The 20,908-nt window shown below is 46.6% G+C and overlaps 2 protein-coding genes across 4 annotated transcripts in view; one reads left to right on the forward strand and one right to left on the reverse strand.

Annotated features, from left to right (window-relative positions):
* The window catches only part of LOC132399972 (serine/threonine-protein kinase 3/4), a 331,476-nt gene that overhangs the window by 235,761 nt on the left and 74,807 nt on the right, over window positions 1-20,908 (forward strand). The window lies entirely within an intron of this gene.
* Window positions 12,823-20,908, reverse strand: part of si:dkey-43k4.5 (potassium voltage-gated channel subfamily S member 1) — a 37,531-nt gene continuing 29,445 nt past the window's right edge. For both annotated transcript variants that reach the window (XM_059978792.1, XM_059978793.1), the window contains exon 4: window positions 12,823-13,721. In XM_059978792.1, the coding sequence (XP_059834775.1) occupies window positions 13,278-13,721 (444 nt within the window). In that variant the 3' untranslated portion in view covers window positions 12,823-13,277. The remainder of the gene's footprint in view (window positions 13,722-20,908) is intronic.

Below are 20,908 nucleotides of genomic sequence, written 5' to 3' on the forward strand. Positions count from 1 at the left end.
TTGTGAAGGGCACACTCTCTCAAAGCTGACAAATCACTTCACCGTGATGTAGCTGGTGACAGAATTAGCCCACTTAACAAAATTTCCTGTTCATTTGCATGCTAATGAATAATTTGAACCAATTTTGCTGCCTGATGTTCCTGTGTGAATGAGAGCTGAAGAAATATTTGAGACAGACGGATCAATTCATCAGAAGTGTTTTAGCAAGGTAACTAATCGTGTCCTCCTGAAACACAACTTGCCATTAATATCCAACCTTTCTCTGGATTATAGCACAAATTCCACATGGAACATTGCTACTCCTAACCAAAATGTCACTCAGCAGGGAAGAAGGCCCTTCAGCCCTGCTGGGCCATGCTAACCCACCTAAGCTAGACCCTCCCCCACCTTCTTGCTTATCTTTTTTTTTCCTGTCCTGTTAAAGGGTCTCACCCTGAAACATCAACTGTATATTCATCTCCATTGATGCTGCTTGACCTGCTGAGTTCCTCCAGCATTTTGTGTGTTTTGTCTTGGATTTCCAGCACCTGCGGATTTCCTCATGTTTGTAAGACAGACCCATCTTTTTTAACTTTTAGAAATACAGCGTGGATCAGACCCTTCCTGCCCAATGGGCCACTAGCAAACCACCTATTGAATCACAGGATATTGTGTATTTAATATTTCCGCAGCACATACGTCATCACACTACCAAGTGATAAGGGATCACCTCGCTTAATGTAAAGATAGAGTCAGACCCGCATTCCCGGGCTCCATGTTTCCCTTTGAATTAGTTTAATGTTTTGAAGTTACAAAACATAACCCAGGACAATTTACAATGACACATGAACCTACTAACTGTGGAGACTCTTACATTCGGGGCAAGAATTGAACCCCAATCTTACAGGGCAGGAATTGAACACCAATCTTACAGCATTGTGCTAACTGCTACCACACCCCTGAGCTGCCCACATCTCCCATATGTCTCCATATCCTTCCCAATCAGGCACCTGTCCAAGTAATTTTAAATGTTGTTAAGGTACCTGCCTCAACCACTTCCTCTGGCAGCTCATTCCATATACGGACCACCCTCTGGGTGAAGAAGTTGCTCCTCAGGTTCCTATTAAATCAGCTTAAACCTGTACCCTCTGGTTTTTAATCCTCCAACTGGGAGAAAGGCTGTGCACATTCACCCTGTCTGTGCCCTCATGATTTATACACCTCTCATTCTCCTACATTACAATAACAGTTCTAACCTGCTCATCCTCTCTCCCCTGAATCCAGGAAATATCTTTGTAAATCACTCTTTTCAGCTTAATGGCATCTTTCCCACAGCGGGGCTTACAAAAACCAAACATATATTCCGAACCATAAGCGCAGGTGACTCTGCAGATGCTGGAAACCATGAGCAAGACGCACAAAATGCCGGAGGAACTCAGCAGGTCAGACAGCATCTGTGGAAAACAGCCGACGTTTCGGGCCGAGACCCTTCATCAGGAACTTCCACTGTTTACTCTTTCCCAGAGATGCTGCCTGGCCTGCGGAGTCCCCCCAGCAGCTTGTGTGTGTTGCAGGTGATAGATGAAACCAGGTGAGGGGAGGAGGAATGAAGTAAAAAGCTGAGAAGTGATAGGTGGAAGAGATAAAGGGCTGAAGAAGAAAGAATCTGATATTCCAAATGTGGTCTCGTGCACATTGACCCTCATAATCGTATACACCTCATTCTCCAGGGGATGTGGGCAAGAAATCCCAACCTGTACAACCTCCTCCTGTAACAGGTAATATCCTTATAAATGTTTTCTGCACTCTTTCCACTTAATGACATCTTTCCTATCACAGGGTGACCAAAGCTGAGCACAATTTCCAAATGTGGCCTCACCAACGTCTTGTACAATTTCAAAGCAATGTCCCAGCTCGATGTCCAGCATGTCTGATGCCACCTTCCACGCCCTGTCTACCCGGGACTCCACTTTCAAGGAAATGTGTACTTGTCCTCCCAGGTCATTCTGTTCCGCAGTACTGCCTAGTTTTGGAGTCAGATGTGGAAATTCAGGTCCCTTCCTCTGCATAGTTTGTCGTCCCAGTTCTCTCCATGTTGGGTCTCCTGGGGTAGGTGTGTGTGCAAACATACTGAAATATTATCCTCAATTGTATCTCCACATCTGTGGGTGGGGGGAGGGAGAAGGCTGCTTGGGAGAATCTCCTGGTGGGTTTGCTTCAGGGCCTGGTAAAGGTGACCCTTCATGGCTTCAGACAGTAGGCAGTCAAAGGCTCTGCCCAAGCCAACTACCTGCGCCTCTTCCAGGGTTATGTCTGTACCCAGATGTCCTTGGAGAAGGACCTATGGGGAGATCCTTCTGAAAATGATGGGCCCCTCTGGAGCTTGAATGTGTTGTAGGTAGCAATAATTATATTTCAGTTAGAATTTCTAAATAGCTTATAAAACCCTGGTTACTGTATAATGAACTGATTGTGGACTTCAGAAAGGGTAAGATGAGGGGCACACTCCTGTTCTGATAGAGGGATCAGAAGTGGAAAGAGAGAGCAATTTCAAGTTCCTGGGTGTCAACATCTCTGAGTATCTAATCTGGATCCAACATATCGATGCAGCTACAAAGAAGGTTCATCAGCAGTTATATTTTATTAGGTGTTTGAGAAGATTTGCTATGTCATCAAGAGCACTTTAAAATTTTTACAGATGTACTGTGGAGGAGCATTCTAAGTGGCTGCATCACTGTTTGGTATGGTGGGGGGTGGGGTGAGGGGGCTACTGCAAAGGATCAAAGTAAACTGCAGAGTGTTGTAAACCCAGTCAGCTCCATCATGGGCACCAGACTCTATAGTATCTAGGACACCTTCAAGGAGCGGTGCCTCAAAAAGGAGTCCATCATTAAGGACCCCCAACACCCTGGACGTGCCTTGTTCTCATTGCTCCCATCGGAGTACAGGAGCCTGAAGAGACACACTCAGTGATTCAGAAAGACTTTTAACCCTCTGCCATCCAATTTCTGAATGGACACTGAACCCATGAACACATCCTCACTACTTTATTTCTATTCATGCACTATGTATTTAACTAGTTAATACACTTACTGTAATTCACAGTTTTTTCTCTATTATTATGTATTGCATTGTACTGCTGCTGCTGCAAAGTCTACAAATTTCACAACATAATCCAGTGCTATTAAACCTGATTCTGATTAGAATAAACATTTGTAAATGAAAGAATAGGAGAATGGTTTACTCAGGCTTCTTGGTGTCATTACTTTCTCTTATGAACATGATTGAGCATATTTTTCATTCATTAATAAACACGAATGAATCCACCATCTTTTTGATGAAGTTCTTTATTGAATTGAATAGTGCTTTACACGATCAGGTACAGCATGCATAGATAGTGTTTAACCGCATGTAATTCCACATGCAAATATTTATCAATACAGTGTAATCCTCAGTGTTATTGATAGATTATTCTGAATATTAGTTTATTCCTAGAATGCTGTTACTGAGACAGATCTTAGCAAATGTCTTCAAGTGAATATCCCAGGAGATTGTTTTTAATGGTGCCCCGATCTCATATTGGTATCTTTTATTTTAGTTTAAGTGTTTTTGCCTTTGGCCCGCCCTTGAGAATCTGAAACTTGAAAAATTGAATGATTCTCTTCATTTCTACTCGACTTTCTCGACGTCTGTGCACTGTCCTGTTGAGGTATAATGTCTTCACCTAGTCTGGAGGGTCTACATGTGGACCTTAGATTTCTCTAGATGCACCAATGGTCAAGTAGGAACATTGGGTAAATGTCCACATCCTGAGACTGATAAACCGTCCCATTCCTGAGCCATGTTTTCATCACTCCCCTCACCTTCAACAAAAGGTCAGATGGGTCTGAACCCAAGTGTTTTGTAGATATGCGTAACGTTTCATTAGGTTGCCAGAGTGGGCTGAGAGAAGCTGCAGGGAAAAGCCACCAAAACAAGGATTGAGCAATGACGGGAGGTTGCATAGATTAGGTAGACTGATATTCCCTTGACTATAAAGGTGTGTAACTGAGGTATTTAAGAGGATTAAAGAGGTTGATAGGAAAGATAAGGACCAGACCATTCAGGGCTGATCCTAGGAAGCACCAATTCACATAAAGAAATGAATAAATCTCGAGCTGTCTCCCTGGAAGAACTATTCAGACTGCAGGAGTCACTTAAGAATTTAAGAACCATAGAGGACAGATTTTTGTGAGGATTGTGATGGCCAGATGGAGCTAAGTTCCAAATTGCCAAGGGGCAGTGGAACATGCCTAATGGTCACTCCTGTTCCTAAATTTGTCCTTGGGTAATGCCGTTGACTCTGAAGTGCCCCTGTTGTTGGGGCGACTGGCGATGAACAGCAAAAGGTAGCCTTACTCACATCCTCTGGGGAAAAATACAAGAAAGGACAAGGCGGAACGTTCTGCACAAAGGATAAATTGTGAGGTTCTCGCCCTTGAGTTGGGAGGGAGTCAGGAGTCGTTCAGTATATGCCTCGGTGGGTGACAGCACAGTTTGCTCTGGGGATTCTGGCAGTATCCCACTCCAGGAGCAGAGGACACAGTCCGTTCCAACAATCCCAGGGGAACGCGACAAAAGGCTTGCACTGCCTCTGGTATCGTCCTTTGGATGAGAAGCTAATCTGCCTCATCGGGTGAACGCAGATCTCGCAACACGACTTTGAAAATTCTCCACGATCACTTGAACACCTTTGATCCGCATCTCAAAAGGAGATTGTATATTTGGGCACAACTGTCCATGCACACATTTCTATCAATGTATAGACATACCTTTCCAAGCATACATATTCCTTTTTACAATTTGTCCATGCACACATTTCTCCCCATATATAGACATGCCGTTCCAAGCATACACGTTCCTTTCCACATATCTGTCCATGAATACTTGTTTTTGTCTATGTATAGACATGCCCTGTGTCAGCTTACATTTGTCCTTGTGTCTGAGTACACATGTTTCTGTACTTGTGCCTCTCTATGTATTAATGTTCCTATCTACATCTCTCCATGCATACACGTTCTTGTTCATGTCTTCACATGCATATCCATGTTCTGGTCCATCTGTCTGTCCATGCATTTATGCCCCTGTCCACAAAAACACATGCCTGTCCCAACGAGGGGTCTCGTCCCGATTACTTGACTGCTCATTTCCCTCCATAGATGCTGCCTGACTTGCTGAACTCCAGCGTTTTGTGTGTGTCACACGTGTTGGGTGTTTGCGTGGGTGGTGCATTTCTGTGCCTACGATGATAATTTAACTCACTGCTCTTTGTGGGGTCTTGCTATGCCTAACGTGGCCATTGTGCTTCCAGTACTACAGGAGAGACTTGCCGGCTTTATTAGCTGCACACCGCTTTGGCACTTCCTGAAGCCCTGAAAGGTGCTACACGAATGTAGATTGCTGTCCAGATTGCACCTTTAAACCGTGTGTTGTATATGGTGAATGTGTTCCCCTGGGGGTGCAGAGCGAGCGTGCAGGAGAATGTAAAATGCGACAATGAGGAACGCGTTGTGTTGTGGGGGTGTGATTGGCGGGGTCAGTATTGAGGAGAGCTGTCCTCCTGCAGTGGAAGCAAGCCTCCTCTCTGTCAGCGGTAACACTCACAACGTGCTGAAGGAACTCAGCAGGTCGGGCAGCGTCTACGGAGGGGAGTGAACAGTTGGATAAACTGATGAAGGGTCTCTGCCTGAAACATCTGTGTATTCCCCCTCCACAGATGCTGCCTGACTTGCTGAATTCCTCCAGCATTTTGTGTGTGCTGCTCAAGATTTCCAGCATCCGTAGAATCTCTTGTGTTTATCAGCTGGATCAGTAACGCCTTTAGAAACAAATGCAATGGGGAAATCGTGACCTTCAGCCCCAGCACTCCTTCATAACCAGAGGGAGCTTCCTCCTGGTGCTCTGGGCGGCTTTCCGATTCGAGTCACAAACAGCTGCTGTTTGTCTTGCAGGTCAGTGCCCACAGGAGGCCAGGCTGAGACTGACGCCAGTCTCGTTTCATCAGACCCTGAATAATCTGACAGCTACATCATAATTTCCAATGATACTCTTGTGTGCTTTGCCTTGGATTTCCAGCATCTGCAGAACCCCTCATATTTCCAATGGCACCTTTGTATTACGGACCCTTTTACAACATGGATACCTCTACGTAAGCAAGCATACGAAGGCCAGTCTGTACCAGTGTCTACTTGTTGTATGGTATGTGCACATATACTTGTGTGTGTGTGACTCATAAAGTCAAACAACACAGAATAAGGCTATTCAGCCCAACTGGTCGATGCTGACCAAGAGTAATCCCATTTTCCCACTAACGTCAGGTCTCAGCCTGCAACATCAATTTATTCCCCTTCTGCAGATACTGCCTGACTTGTTGAGTGCCCCCTATGCTTTTTCCCAATTTACCCAAATCCCTCTAAACCTTTCCAACCATGTATCTGTCCAAGTACCTTATAATTGTTGTTCGTGCACCTGTCTCAGCCACTTTCTCTGGCACCTCATTCCACATACTGACCACCCTTCAGGCGAAAAGGTTGCCCCTCAGAACATAGAGCAGTACAGCCCAGGAACAGGCCCTTTAGCCCACGATATTGTGCTAAACCAGCTAAAACGTAAGTCAAAAAACCCCAAAATTATAATCCTTCCTACCATATGTCCATATCCCTCCATTTTCCTCGTATTCATATGCCTATCTAAATGCCTCGAATGTACTTGCCTCTACCACTTTACCAGACAGTGCATTTCAGACATCCACACTCTCTGAGTAGAAAGCTAAAACCTCACATCCCCTTTGAACCTAACCCCTCTCACCTCCAGTGCATGCCCTCTGGTGTTAGACCCTCCTACTCTGGGAAACAGATACTCCCTGTCAACTCTCAATGCCTCCCATAATCTTACAAATCTCTATCAGATCTCTCCTCAGCCTCTGGCGCTCTGAAGAGAACAAAGCCGATTTATCCAGCCTCTTATGATAGCACATGCAGGCAGCATCCTGGTAAACCTCCTCTGCACCCTTTCCAAAGCTTTGAAATCCTTCCTACAGCAACACTCTCCCCTCTCACACTCAACCTATGCACCCTAGTTCTTAGTGTGCCCATATACCTGTGCACGTGATGTACTTGTGTGTGTGTGAGGCCGATGCTGGAATCTGGAGCAACACACAAGGCACTGGAGGAACTGAATGGGTCAAGCAGTATCTGCAGAGGGAAATGGGCAGTTCATGTCTCAGGTCAAGATATCTCAATCAGCTAGAGGCAACCTTGACTCGAGGTGTCATCTCTCTATTCCCCTCCATAGATGCCTGACCTGCTGAGCTCCTCCAGGGTGTGTGCCTGTGCGGAGAAATGTCAGTGTTTCTCTTTGGTTGTGTCCTGGATCGAGGACAACGGCTGTGATTTCAGTCACTCGTATTACCTGGCAAGGACATTGTAGGGTTGGAGAGCTGGAAAAACTACTGCTGACACTACCTACCCTCGCAGTCACCTATTCACCAAAATGCCATCAGGGAGACTGCAAGTCCGTCACCACCAGGACTACACGTCATCTCCAAAGCTTCTTTCCTGTAACCATTCAGCTTCTCAACAAAACCCACTCAGGTGTAATACCCTAGTTGTCCCTGAACAACATCCATTAATTGGTCTTCCCTGCTCTCCTTGTTCTGTTGGGAATTATTGAGTCTGTTCATATGTTCACATTTATTTAAGTTTGATTATTGACGTGTGTACATGTAACTGTTCTGCTGATTATTGATTGCTCATGGCTGGTTGCACTATTGTAAATTGTTGGTTGCTATTGTGATGTCTGTTATAAGACCATAAGATATAGGAGCAGAATTAGGCCATTCAGCCCATTGAGTCTGCTCCACTATTTCAGCGTGGCTGATCCATTTTCCCTTTCGGCCCCAATCTCCTGCCTTCTCCGTATCCCTTCATGCCCTGACCTATCAAGAATCTGTCAACTCTGCCTTAAATGTGCATAAAAACTTGGCCTCCACAGCTGACTGTGGCACAGAATTCCACAGTTTCACCACTCTCTGGCTAAAGAAATTCCTCCTCATCTCCATTCTAAAAGAACATCCCTCTATTCAGAGGCTGTGTCCTCTGGTCTTAGACTCATCCACCATAGGAAACATCCTCTCCACATCCACCCTATCAAGACCTTTCACCGTTCGATAGTTTTCAATGAAATCACCCCGCATTCTCCTGAGATCCAGTGAATTCTTGCCCAGAGCCATTAAGTGCTCCTCATATCCTCATATGCTAGGGTATTGTCCTGTATTTATGCCTGGTACTGAACCAACCACAATCAATTCCGGTATGTCTTACATATTGGCAGTAAAGTGCTTGTGATTCGGATTGCCTGCTTCATTTGTTCCGTTCTGTATTGATGGGGAAGACTGATGAGAGGTTTTTGAAATGCAGAACCGGACCTCACTATGTCCTCCAATAAGAATAGCATGGAACAGGAGCTCTGAGGAGCGAGACACCATCAGTCATTTGACATCAATATCCATCTGATCTCTCGAGCTCATTGTTATTCCAGCTTTCATAGTCTTTCTTCTCCCAACGCTCTTTAATCATTTCTATTGATCAGCTCCTTCAGTAATAACTTTTGTAAAGAGTAAACTGTAAAGGTCATAGTGATGATTTCTTGATGCCTTTACTTGTGCCTCTTTCAAATGACTTGCCAACCCATCAGGAAACTGGATTCCTCTTGTCTTGGCAGTTAAGTTGAATGGTTCAGTTCTGTATTTAGGTTTCATAAGTCCACAGGGTGAGCAGCTGGAAGTCGAGGAGATCGTGCCCATGGGCACAGCTGGCCGACATGCCCACGCATGGGTTCATGGGACAGGTGAGGCCACTCACCCCACGGTTCCCCAGCTGGCTGTCGAAAGCAGTGTCCCACCAGCCCCAAACCCAAGCAATAAGCAACTTGTTGGAGGGAGGTCAGTCGGTCAAGCAACGTCTGTGTGAGGAAGGGGATTGTCCCTGTCTCGGTACTACTCCAAGCCCCCTTCACCTGCCTGCCCCTTTGTCTCTGTATTTACCCCTTTCTTATTACTCCTGTGTACACACGTAAATCATATGCAAGAGGCTCTGCAGACACCAAATCGAGAACAGCACCTACAAAATGCCGGAGGAACTCAGCAGGTCGGGCAGTATCTATGGAGAGGAATAAACAGTCGATGCATTGAGCCGAGAACCTTCTTCAGGACTGGAAAAGAAGGGAAAAGGAAGCAGAATAAAGAAAAGTGGGGGGAGGAATGGAGGACAAGCTAGAAGGTAATAGGCAAAGCCAGGCAGGTGTGAAAGGTAAAGGACTGGAAAGGGAGGACTCTGATTGGAGAGAAGAGAGTGGGCCATAGGACAAAGGGAAGAAAGAGGGACTCCAGAGGGAAGCGATAGGCAGGAGAGCAGAATAGGTAATATGCCAGAGTGGGGAATAGGAGGGGAAAGTTACTGGAACAGAAATGGGGAATAGGAATTAAATGGTTGGCCACTGAGAAATTCTGCTTTTGGCAGAGGGTCAACCCCACCTTGACTTCAATTATTCATGTAGTACATTTTAGAAAGACTGAGACACGCCATTCCTAATCACAAATCACTATACTAATTCATTTCACCTTTCACCTTGCTGACAATAAAAGTCAGATGCTGAAACCACGCTCAGTAACTGTGAAACCAATTTAGCCAATTTCCCTTTGGAAAGTTATTGGTTTCCATCATTCTCAAAGGCAGAGTATTCTGGTTCACTCCACATTTAATAAATGCTGTACTTCACCCTTCTAACACAAAATGCTGGAGGAAATCAGCAGGCCAGGCAGTATCTATAGAGAGGAATGGGGTTGAAAAGGCTAATAATTCAGCCATGATCAAATGGCAGAACAGACTCAATGGGCTGAATGGCCTAATTTTGCTCCTATGTCTTATGGTCTTAAATAGTCGATGCTTCAGGCCAAAACCCTTCATTACGACCTGATGAAGGGTCTTGGGCCCAAATGCTGACTGTTTATTCATTTCCATAGATGCTGCCTGACCTGCTGAGTTCCTCTGGCATTTTGTGTGTGTTACTCTGGATTTGCAGAATCTCTTGTTGTTATCAGTTCCCTTCTGAGTCTCTGCAATGACCTTCAGGCTATGGTTGGTTCTAGCCTCCAAGCTGATTACATGAACATTGATTCCTCCAACTTCCAGTAATTGCCCTCCTCCCCTTTCCCTCTTCTTCAATTCCCCACTCTGGCTCCTCACCTGCCTATCACCTCCCTTGATGCCTCTCCCCTCCTTTGGTGCTTCTCCTCCTTCCCTTTCTCCCTTACTCCACTCTCCTCTCCTATCTGATTCCCTCTTCTTCAGCCTTTTACCTTTTCCACCGATCACCTCTCATCTTTTTACCTTAACCCTCCCTCACACCCACCAAGTTTCACCTCTCACCTGCCAGCTTGTACTCCTTCCCCCCCTCCACCTTCTTATTCTGGCTTCTCCCCCCTTTCCTTTCCCATCCTGATGTCCTGATGAAGGGTTTCGGCCCCAAACCTTGACTGCTGCCTGACCTTCTGAGTTGCTCCGGCATTTCGTGTGTGTGTGTGTGTGTGTGTGTGTGTGTGTGTGTGTGTGTGTGTGTGTGTGTGTGTGTGTGTGTTGAGTGGGAAAGGTTTATCGCTGTTTACTCTTACACAACCCCCTTGGAGACGTTCAGATGAAGCCATGGTTCATGGGAAGCTGATGCCAACTTTTGGATTTGAAAGCTTGCATGTTGTGGAGATGGATTGGGGGAATGTGATGGAGGCAACGAATTAGGCATCTGGAAACCATGTCGCCAATGGCTGGGCTGTGGATAATGTGGCAGGCTGTTGGATGGCAGGCTTCCTGGTCCTGAATCCTGACCTCAGTTAACCCACTCATTCCGTATTCCACCCAGGAGAGGAGACACCAGAAGTGAGCAGAGGTCTCTGTGGGCTTGCTGAAAACCATACTGGGTTGGGCTGGCCCCTCCCATCAGTGCTGCCCTCCAGTGTTCACTCAGTGGAAGAACAAGCTGGAGCAGAACAACATCAATCTACAGACCATGCCATTCAGGGACTTGGGCTAGAGAGGTTTTTTGTGACCATATACTTTTGTGCAGTGGTATCTATATGTGCTGTGTGCTGTTGGCAATGTGTTTTGCCTCTTGGCCCCAGAAGGAACATTTCTTTGTTTGGCTGTATTTGTGTATGGCTGAATGACAATTAAACTTTTACTTGAATCATGGAATCATGGAGCAATACAGCTTGAATACAGCCCCTTTGGCCTGACAAGTCCATGCCAACCACTGTTCCTACCTAACCAGTCCCAATTTCCTGCATTCAGTCCATATCCCTCTAATTCCCATCCCTCCATGTACCTTCCCAAGTGTTTCTTAAGTACCTGTCTCAACCACATCCTCAGGCAACTCATTCCATACCCTCACCACCCTCTCCATGGAAACATTGCCCTTTGAGTCCCTTTTCACATTTTCCCCTCTCACCCTAACCCTATGCCCCTTAGTTTTGGACTTCCTATCCTGGGGAAAAGAAGGTGGCATCTCTCATCAAAGATTCTCACCATCTGGGCCATGCCATTTTCTCCCAGCTCCAAGGTCACTGACCTCCTGAACGTAATCGCTTCACCATTGGCAGCCAGACATTCAACTGTTAAAACCCTCAACACTGCAGTACCCGCCTTACCTTCTTCCCCACCCCTTCTCTTTCTCCTTCAATACCCCCCTTACCCTCTCCCCGAACCCTTCAATACCCTCCCTCATCCTCTTCACCACCTCTTCCCTTTCTCCTTCAGTAAGCTTTTTTATAACCTGTTCCTTTGACCAAGCTTCCACACCCTCTCCCCACTCCCTTCCCTCTGCCATTTGCTGATTTGGCATAGTGCCACAGTCAATTTGATGTTGTCCCTTCAGCCAGCTGCAGGAGTCTGGTAGGTCAAAAATGCAAATTCTAACAACTGTGCATCTAAATAGAGCTCGTTGCCATTGGAGCTGGAAAGTCCAACTGAGGATTGTGATCGGTCTTCCCCTTTGAGGATTGTGATCACTCTTCACCATTGAGGATTGTGATCGGTCTTCCCCATTGAGGATTGTGATCGCTCTTCCCCATTGAGGATTGTGATCACTCTTCCCTATTGAGGATTGTGATCACTCTTCCCTACTGAGGATTGTGATCACTCTTCCCCTTTGAGGATTGTGATCACTCTTCCCCATTGAGGATTGTGATTGCTCTTCCCCATTGAGGATTGTGATCGGTCTTCCCCATTGAGGATTGTGATCACTCTTCCCCATTGAGGATTGTGATCGGTCTTCCCCATTGAGGATTGTGATCACTCTTCCCCATTGAGGATTGTGATCACTCTTCCCCATTGAGGATTGTGATCACTCTTCCCCATTGAGGATTGTGATCGGTCTTCCCCATTGAGGATTGTGATCGCTCTTCCCCATTGAGGATTGTGATCACTCTTCCCCATTGAGGATTGTGATCACTCTTCCCCATTGAGGATTGTGATTGCTCTTCCCCATTGAGGATTGTGATCACTCTTCCCCATTGAAGATTGTGATCACTCTTCCCCATTGAGGATTGTGATCGCTCTTCCCCATTGAGGATTGTGATCACTCTTCACCATTGAAGATTGTGATCACTCTTCCCCTTTGATTGTGATTGCTCTTCCCCATTGAGGATTGTGATCACTCTTCCCCATTGAGGATTGTGATCACTCTTCCCCATTGAGGATTGTGATCACTCTTCCCCATTGAGGATTGTGATCACTCTTCACCATTGAAGATTGTGATCACTCTTCCCCATTGAGGATTGTGATCACTCTTCCCCATTGAGGATTGTGATCGGTCTTCCCCATTGAGGATTGTGATCGCTCTTCCCCATTGAAGATTGTGATCGGTCTTCCCCACTGAGGGTGTATTACAATTATTGCTGTGTGTAACAAGGTTAGGATGATGGTGGGGAATGGTAAAAATGAGGGATTTCCTGGGTCTCCAGTGGGGACATTAGCCCACTGGCAGAGTGTTGGAACAGGCAGCGTGCCCAACTGTCTGGCCAACAAACTGGGGAAGTGCACCACACCCTCCATATTGAGGTTGTCTTGAACTTCTCAAGGGTGAATGGAAGTGTGACAATGTTAAAGTTCTGACAACAGTCCTTATTTTTTCGGAATGTTCCTGGGTGAAGAAAGCCCTGTGATCTAATATAGATTCGGTAGGAGGGTCCTCTTGTGAGGCTGCCAGCCTTACTTTGTGGTGGGTTTGTGGTCCCCCACTCCAGCGGCATCTTGTGGCGCACTGTCATCCTGCTGCCCCGCCTCCTCGCCCTCGTCCTTCCCGTCGCTGCCCGCCTCTCTCCGCACCCTGCGGCTGCCCCGCACCGCCTCCTCCAGCGCCTTCTGCTGCCGGTAGAAGTGGGAGAACTTGTTGAAGATGATAGTGATGGGCAGGGCCACGACCAGGATGCCGCCCAAGATGCAGCCTGACGCGGCCAGCTTACCGGCCACTGTGATGGGCACCACATCCCCATAGCCCACCGTGGTCATGCTTACTGTGCCCCACCACCAGCAGGCTGGGATGGTGCCCAGTCCAACGTCCTCGTCCTTCTCTGCCGTGTACGCCATGCCGGAGAAGACACACACGCCCACGCCCAGGTACAGAAGGAGGATCCCGACTTCCCGGTAACTATGCTGTAATAGAAGAGACAGAGAGCTGTCAGGGATGCGGAACCAGGGCAGCAGGCACAGACTTGGGTCTCAGTAGCTGAACGTTCAGCCACCGGGGTGGGGGGGGGGGGAGCGATTATAGTGAGGGAGGGGCAGGCCATTTGGAAATGAGATAGAGAATCACAGAGACTGCTCCCACTAGGCTGCAGGGGTGCACAGCCATGCAGTAATGGAAATATTCCTGGGCATATAGCCAGCATTACTGCACAGCTCAAATTTTCTTTCATAAGGACAGGAGAGATGCTGGAAATCCAAAGCAACTCACACAAAGTGCTGGAGGAATTCAGCAGGCTGGGCAGCATCTATGGATCTATGGAAATGGATAAACAGTTGAAGTTTCAGACCGAGACCCTTCTACAGGACTGAGAAGGAAGGGGGAAGATGCCACAATAAAAAGATGGGGGGGTGTGGGAGAGGGAAAGAGGGTTAGCTGGGAGGTGACAGGTGAAGCTAGGTGGGTAGGGGCGATAAAGGGTTGGAGAGGAAGGAATCTGATAGGAGAGGGGAGTGGTCATGGGAGAAAGGGAAGTGGGAAGGGACCCGGGGGAAGTGATAGGCAGGAGAGAAAAGATAAAAGGCCAGAGAAGGTAATAGAAGAAGAGGGGAGGGGGAAAAATACTTAATTTTTTAAATTAAAGTGCCTTGCAGTTTTCAGGCTTTATAAAAATTTCCTGCTCAAAGCAATGCCCAAGCAGCTGAAAAAGAAAATTAGATGGAACGTTAGTCACGGAGCATAGAAACAGGCCCTTCGGCCCAATTGATCCATGCTGACCAAGTGCCTCGGGAGGCAAAAAAAAAGAGCATGTCCCTGTCAACTGTTGCCAATTTTTATCGATGCACCACAGAAGGTATTCTGTCTGGATGTTTGGCATGGCCACTGGCCTGACCGTGACCGCCCAAAGCTGCAGAGAGTTATGGACACATCTCAGCACATCACAGGAACCAGCCTCCCCTCCACAGACTGTCTGTACTTTTCGCTGCTTCAGTAATGCAGCCAGCATCATCAGATTCACCACTCACCCCACATTCTCACTTCTCCCCTCTACAACGCACCACTAAGCTCCAGGTCAGCTTCTATCCCCGTCACCAGATTCGACTGGGTCTCTAGTATGATAAGATGGAATCCTGACCTCACAATCTACCTCACTATGATCTTTGCTCCTTATCGTTTACCTGCACTGCAGTGTTTTTGGCAGCTTTATTGTTTGACCTTGTTCTAAATCTGTGTAATGACCTGATCTGTATAAACAAAATACCATCCAAGCTTTTCACCGTATCTCGGTACACATGACAATAATAAACCAATTCCAATACTGTCCAAGCTAGATGCATCTTTGCAAGCAATTATCCTGTCTCTTTCTAAACCTTTCCTATCCATGTACCTGCCCAAGTGTTGCTATTGTGCCTCCCTCAACCACGCCCTCTGGCAGCTCATTTCCTATAAGGAGCACTCTCTGGGTGAAAAGGTTGCCTCTCGGGATCCCGTTACATCTTTCCCCTTTCACCTTAAACCTCTGCACCCTATTTCTTGATTCTCTGGTCCTGGAGGAAAGACGGTGAACACTCACCCTATCTGTGCCCCTTACCATTTTATACACCTCGATAGAATCACTATCCTCGATAGTGATAGTCTCACTATCGCCTCGATAGTCTCCTATATTCCAAGTCTTAGTCCAGCCGGAACAGTTAGTGTAACACAATGACAGCACCAGTGACCCGGGTTCAGTTCCGCCACCCTCTGTAAGGGGTTCGTGTGTTCCTGACATGGCCGGGTGGGTTTCCTCTGGAAGACATATGGGTTAGGGTTAGCTAGTTGTTGTCGTTGGACACATGGTGATACTAACGAGCATGTAAATCAGACTATTATTTTTATTTAGTGATACAGAGCAGAGTGATACTTCCTGGCCCTTTGAGCCATGCCAGCTCGACCTAATCACGGGACAACGTACAATGACCAATTCACCCATCTGCAACCCAGGGAGGACACTCAAAGGCTCCCTAAGAATGGGGCAGGATTAGAACTCTGAACTCCAGAACCCTGCTACGCTATCATGGTGCCCAGAAGACTTTCCAGTGCATTTTTATTAAATTCTAGTAGAAAGTGAGAATTTATTCTTCATCGATGTCAGTGGTGGGACTTGAACCCGTGTCTCTGTGGAGACTGGAGCCTAAATCCAGCACTTTGGAGCACACAGCCACCCTACTACTATCTTGGTCACTAATGCAAATGGCGAATCTCACTGTACACTTGGACAGGCCATGGATAGGGAGGGTTGAGAGGGATAAGGGCCAAATGCAGGTAATTGGGACTAGCTCGGGTAGGCAACTTGTTTGGAATGGATATCTTGGGCTGAAAGGCCTGTTTCTGTGCTCTGTAACTCAATGACTAAAGATGGACAGGTTCAGCAGTGAGAGGAGAGGAGAGTTAATGTGACAGGTCCCTCTCGTAGACTGGATCAAGCTATTCTGCTTGATTTGTCTCTGATTTGAAGGAGTCTGCTAAATTGAAGAAAGTTCACATGAATTTTTGCTCTGTGCAAAGGTGTTTGTGTCCCTGGATAGCGAGGAGTGGGTGGTTGCATCTACTGCCATTGGAGGGGAAGGTCCCGTGTCAGGCGAGTGGGTACTGATGGAGGCAGAGGGACTTCCAGATAGTCAAAGTATGGCTCTCAAGGCTTGCCAACAATTTCTGATAGCCATTATCTCTCAGCATTGGCCGGTCCTGATGAAAAACCTGTATTGATACCCCTGCTTTCCCCTCTACAGCTGCTGCCAACCTGTCCAGAATTCCCTTTTACTTCAGTGCTCCATCCACTGAAATGTTTCATGTCACACAGATCAGACATCCTGTCTTTGCTCTCTCCTCTGTCCTCCTCTGTTTGCACTTCCGACAGCCTGATCTATTACATTAGACTGAGTTTTCGAGCTGGTGACAGACACTATTAGCGCTGTGGATGTTGTCCAGATGGATTTCAGTAGGGCGTTTGACAAGGTTCCTCACACGAAGCTCATCCAGCAGGTTAAGCTGCACTGGATCTGTGGTGAATTGGCTGTTTGGATTCAGAACTGGCTTGCCCATGGGGAACAGACAGTAGTGGTCAATGGGACCTGTTATGGCAGGAGATCAGAGACTTCTTGTGTTCCACAGAGATCTATTGTTTCCGATATATAAACAATTTGGACAAAAATGAGGGGGATCTCATTGACACCTATCAATAGAAAGGCCTCAATAGAGTGTCCTTCTCACTCGTAAGGCCAGTGATGTTGTGGGGGTGGAACTGGACTCTCTGACGGTGGTGTCTGAAAAGAGGATGCTGTCCAAGTTACATGCCATCTTGGACAATGTCTCCCATCCACTCCATAATGTACTGGTTAGGCACAGGAGTACATTTAGCCAGAGACTCATTCCACTGAGATGCAACACTGAGTGTTATAGGAAGTCATTCCTACCTGTGGCCATCAAACTTTACAACTCCTCCCTCGGAGTGTCAGACACCCTGAGCCAATAGGCTGGTCCTGGACTAATTTCCACTTGGCATGATTAACTTATTATTATTTAATTATTTATGGCTTTATATTGCTATATTTCTACACTATTCTTGGTTGGTGTGGCTGTAACGAAACCCAATTTCCCTCGGGATCAATAAAGTATGTCTGTCTGTGTGTCAAATAGTGGGGAGTCTAAGACTAGGGGACGCAGCCTCAGAATAGAGGGATGTCCATTGAGATAAGGAAGAACTCCTTTAGCCAGAGAGGAGTGAATCTGTGGAATTCATTGTCACAGACAGCTGTGGAAGTCAAATTATTGAGTGTATTTAAGGGAGAGGCTGATAGATTCTTGATTAGTCAGGGCATGAAGGGTTACAGAGAGAAGGCAGGAGACTGGGGCTGAGAGGAAAATTGGAACAGCCATGATGAAATGGGAGAACAGACTCAATGGGCCAAATGGCCTAATTCTGCTCCTATATATTATGTTCTTTTGGTAAATGAATGGGATAGTATATCACAAACAAAAGAAAGTCTGCAGATGCTGGAAATCCAGAGCAACACACACAAAATGATGGAGGAACTCAGCAGGTCAGGCAGCATCTATGGAGATTGGTAAACAGTCGATGTTTCGGGACAACAGCCTTCTTCAGGGCTGAGAAGGAAGGAAGTAGATGCCTGAATAAAAAGGTGGGGGAGGGGAAAGAGGCTAGCTGGAAGGTGACAGGTGACAGATGTTGCCTGACCTGCGGAGTTTCTCCACAGAACTCAGCAGGGCAGGCAACACCTATAGTGGGGGATAAACGGTCGACGTTTTGGGTTGAGACTCTTCATCAGGATAATACTTTCAACGTTCCTGAAGTGTGGTGGTTCACAGTGCCTGCAACCCAGGTTCAATTCCCACTGCTGCCTGTAAGGAGCCTGACTGTGTGGATTTCCTCCGGGTGCTCCAGTTTTCTCCCATAGTTCAAAGATGTACTGGTTGGTAGGTTAATTGGTCATTGTAAATATTGTCCTGTGATTAGGCCAGGGTTAAATCGGGGGAATGCCGGGCAGCCTGGCTCGAAAAGTGGGAAGGGCCTATTCCATGCTGTGTCTCAATAAATAAAGGAATTATCCAATCATTTCTGGCATCTCCCTCTGCTCCTCTGTCCTGAAGGTCTCCTCTTCCCTAATATATACGTTTTTTGACAGTTCCCACTGCATGCACAGTGTGTCCACTGCCCCTTTGAACAGCGAGTTCTACAACAACTTGCTGAAGATGCAGGAGAGGGAAGAACCTTGTTCTTTCTTTGCCATTTAGACACCACTAGGTTCAGGAACACGTCCAAGAGGTCCATAACCTTGCTTGCAAACCCTCAATGACTTGGAGAGCTATGCTGGCTGGAGTTGGGGCTTCATGTTTTGGCTCTTGATAGGGTCACCCATACCAAACAGGCCAAAAGTCAGACTAAGAATGGCCCACTGGTCTGCCGGGTTAGGGGGTTCAGCTCAGGGTTAACAACCCTGACTGGTAAAAGAAAACTGTTACGGAAACAGCAATGAAGAATCCTTCTACATCTAAAGTGGCCAAGTTCCGACAGAGATGGAGGACCTTCACTGCTGCCCTAAACACCAGTGGCATAACGGGCAGTAAATAAGTAACTAAGATTCAGGAACAGTTATTTCCCTTCAACCATCAGGCTCCTAAACCAGAGTGGATAACGTCACTCACCTCAACACTGAACTGATTCCACAACCTACAGATTCACTTTCAAGGACTCTTTACTACTCATGCTGTCAGTATTATTCTTCACAGATGTGCTGGGGTGATGAACAACCAGTGACGTACTTTGCAAGCCTTTGTCACTTCAGCAACATTCGCGGGAGTCTGTGCTCAGCAAGATGCTGCCAAACAGCAGCTGAAATGAGCAGGCGATGTAACTTTGGTGATGCTGATCTGGGAGTAAATAATGGCCAGGGAGAACTCTCCTGCTCCTCTTCAGGTAGATGGCTAAATACAAGCAGGCTTTTTCTATTGAGGTTGAGTGAGACTAGAACTAGAGGTCATAGGTTAAGAGGAACCTGAGGGAGAACTTCTTCACTGAGAGGGTGATGTGAGTGTGGAACGAGTTGCCCGCAGAAGTAGTGGATGCCACATTTAAGAAAAGTTTGGATAGGTACTTGGATGGGAGGGGTATGGAGGACAATGATCCAGGTGCAGGTCGATGGGAGTAGGAGGAACAACGTTTCAGCATGGACTAAATGGGCCAAAAGGCCTATTTTTGTGTTGTAGTGCTCTATGTCTCTAGGTTAGTACCATTGGAGTGCTCTTTGGATCTTTATTACACTGCAGTGACATCACAGGGAGTCTGTGCTCAGGTCAATTCCACCACAGAGCATCTGGCCATGAGCAGGTGTTCCTCCACCTCATCTTCTCAATATTTATTGCAAGTGTATTTATTATTATTTTGTTCATTGTCTTTTACATATTGGTTGTTTGTCTGTCTTGATGGGCACAGATTTTCACTGATTTCTTTTCTGTGAATGCCGGCAAGAAAATTAACCCTGGGGTTGCATATGGTGACATAAATGTACTTCGATAATAAATTTGCTTTGAACTTTGAACATTGAGCTAGTCCCATTTTCCCGTGTTATGCCCATATCCCTCTAAACCAGGGATTCCCAACTGTTTTTATACCATGGACCCCTACCATTAACCGAGGGGTTTGTGGACCCCAGGTTGGCAACCTCTGCTCTAAACCCTACTTGTCCGAATGTCTGTTAAGCCTTTAGATTCTTTCAGATTCATATTCATGAACTTATTTATCACATTCACATCAAAACATACACAACCAACACAAGCTAAGGATGTCATAAAAACATGAGATTATGCAGATGCTGGAAATCCAGAGCAACACAAACAAAATGCTGGAGGTACTCAGCAGGCCAGGCAGCATCTGTGGAGAGGAATAAATAGTTGACATTTCTGACCTAGACCTGCCTAGCCTGATGAGTACCTCCATCATTTTGTGTGTGATCTTACCCCTCTCACCTGAATTCTCTGCCCTTTAGTTTTAAACTCTTCCCCTGGGAGGCAGACAGTGACATTTCCCCCTAACTATCCCCCAGATGATATTATAAACCTCAAAAATCAGAGGTGCAGAGGGACGGAGTCCTCGTGCAGGACTCCCTAAAAGTTAACTTGCAGGTTGAGTCAGTGGTGAGAAAGGCAAAAGTTAGCATTGATTTTTAAAGGACTAAAATTATCATGACATCTATCAGTGATAATTGACCAGATTCTGATTTCAATGTCACACCCCCATCCTCTTTCACTCCAAGGAAAACAATCCCAGTTTGTCCAGCCTCTCCTCGCAGTCTCCAAGTTCAGTAACATTCTTGAGCAGAGTGTGAAGGCAGTATCGCACTCCCACAGAAACCTACTAGTGCTTTAGCCTCGGGCTTTAATGGTTAACCCTCCAGAGGTGGATTTGAACCAGCAACCTCCTGACTCGAGGGCCAGCCTGCTACAGAGTGAGCCTGGGCTGACGCTCTCTGTGTAAAACACTTCCTCTGGCATTCCTTCCCCCCTATACTTTCCTGGTTTTGAGAGGAATGATGGAGGGACAGAGTGACAGGTGAGGAAGTGTTGTGAGGGGCTGGAGTGGGAGGAGGGCCGGCATCAT

The sequence above is a fragment of the Hypanus sabinus genome, chromosome 9 (genome assembly GCF_030144855.1).
Source record: "Hypanus sabinus isolate sHypSab1 chromosome 9, sHypSab1.hap1, whole genome shotgun sequence".
Lineage (NCBI taxonomy): Eukaryota > Metazoa > Chordata > Chondrichthyes > Myliobatiformes > Dasyatidae > Hypanus > Hypanus sabinus.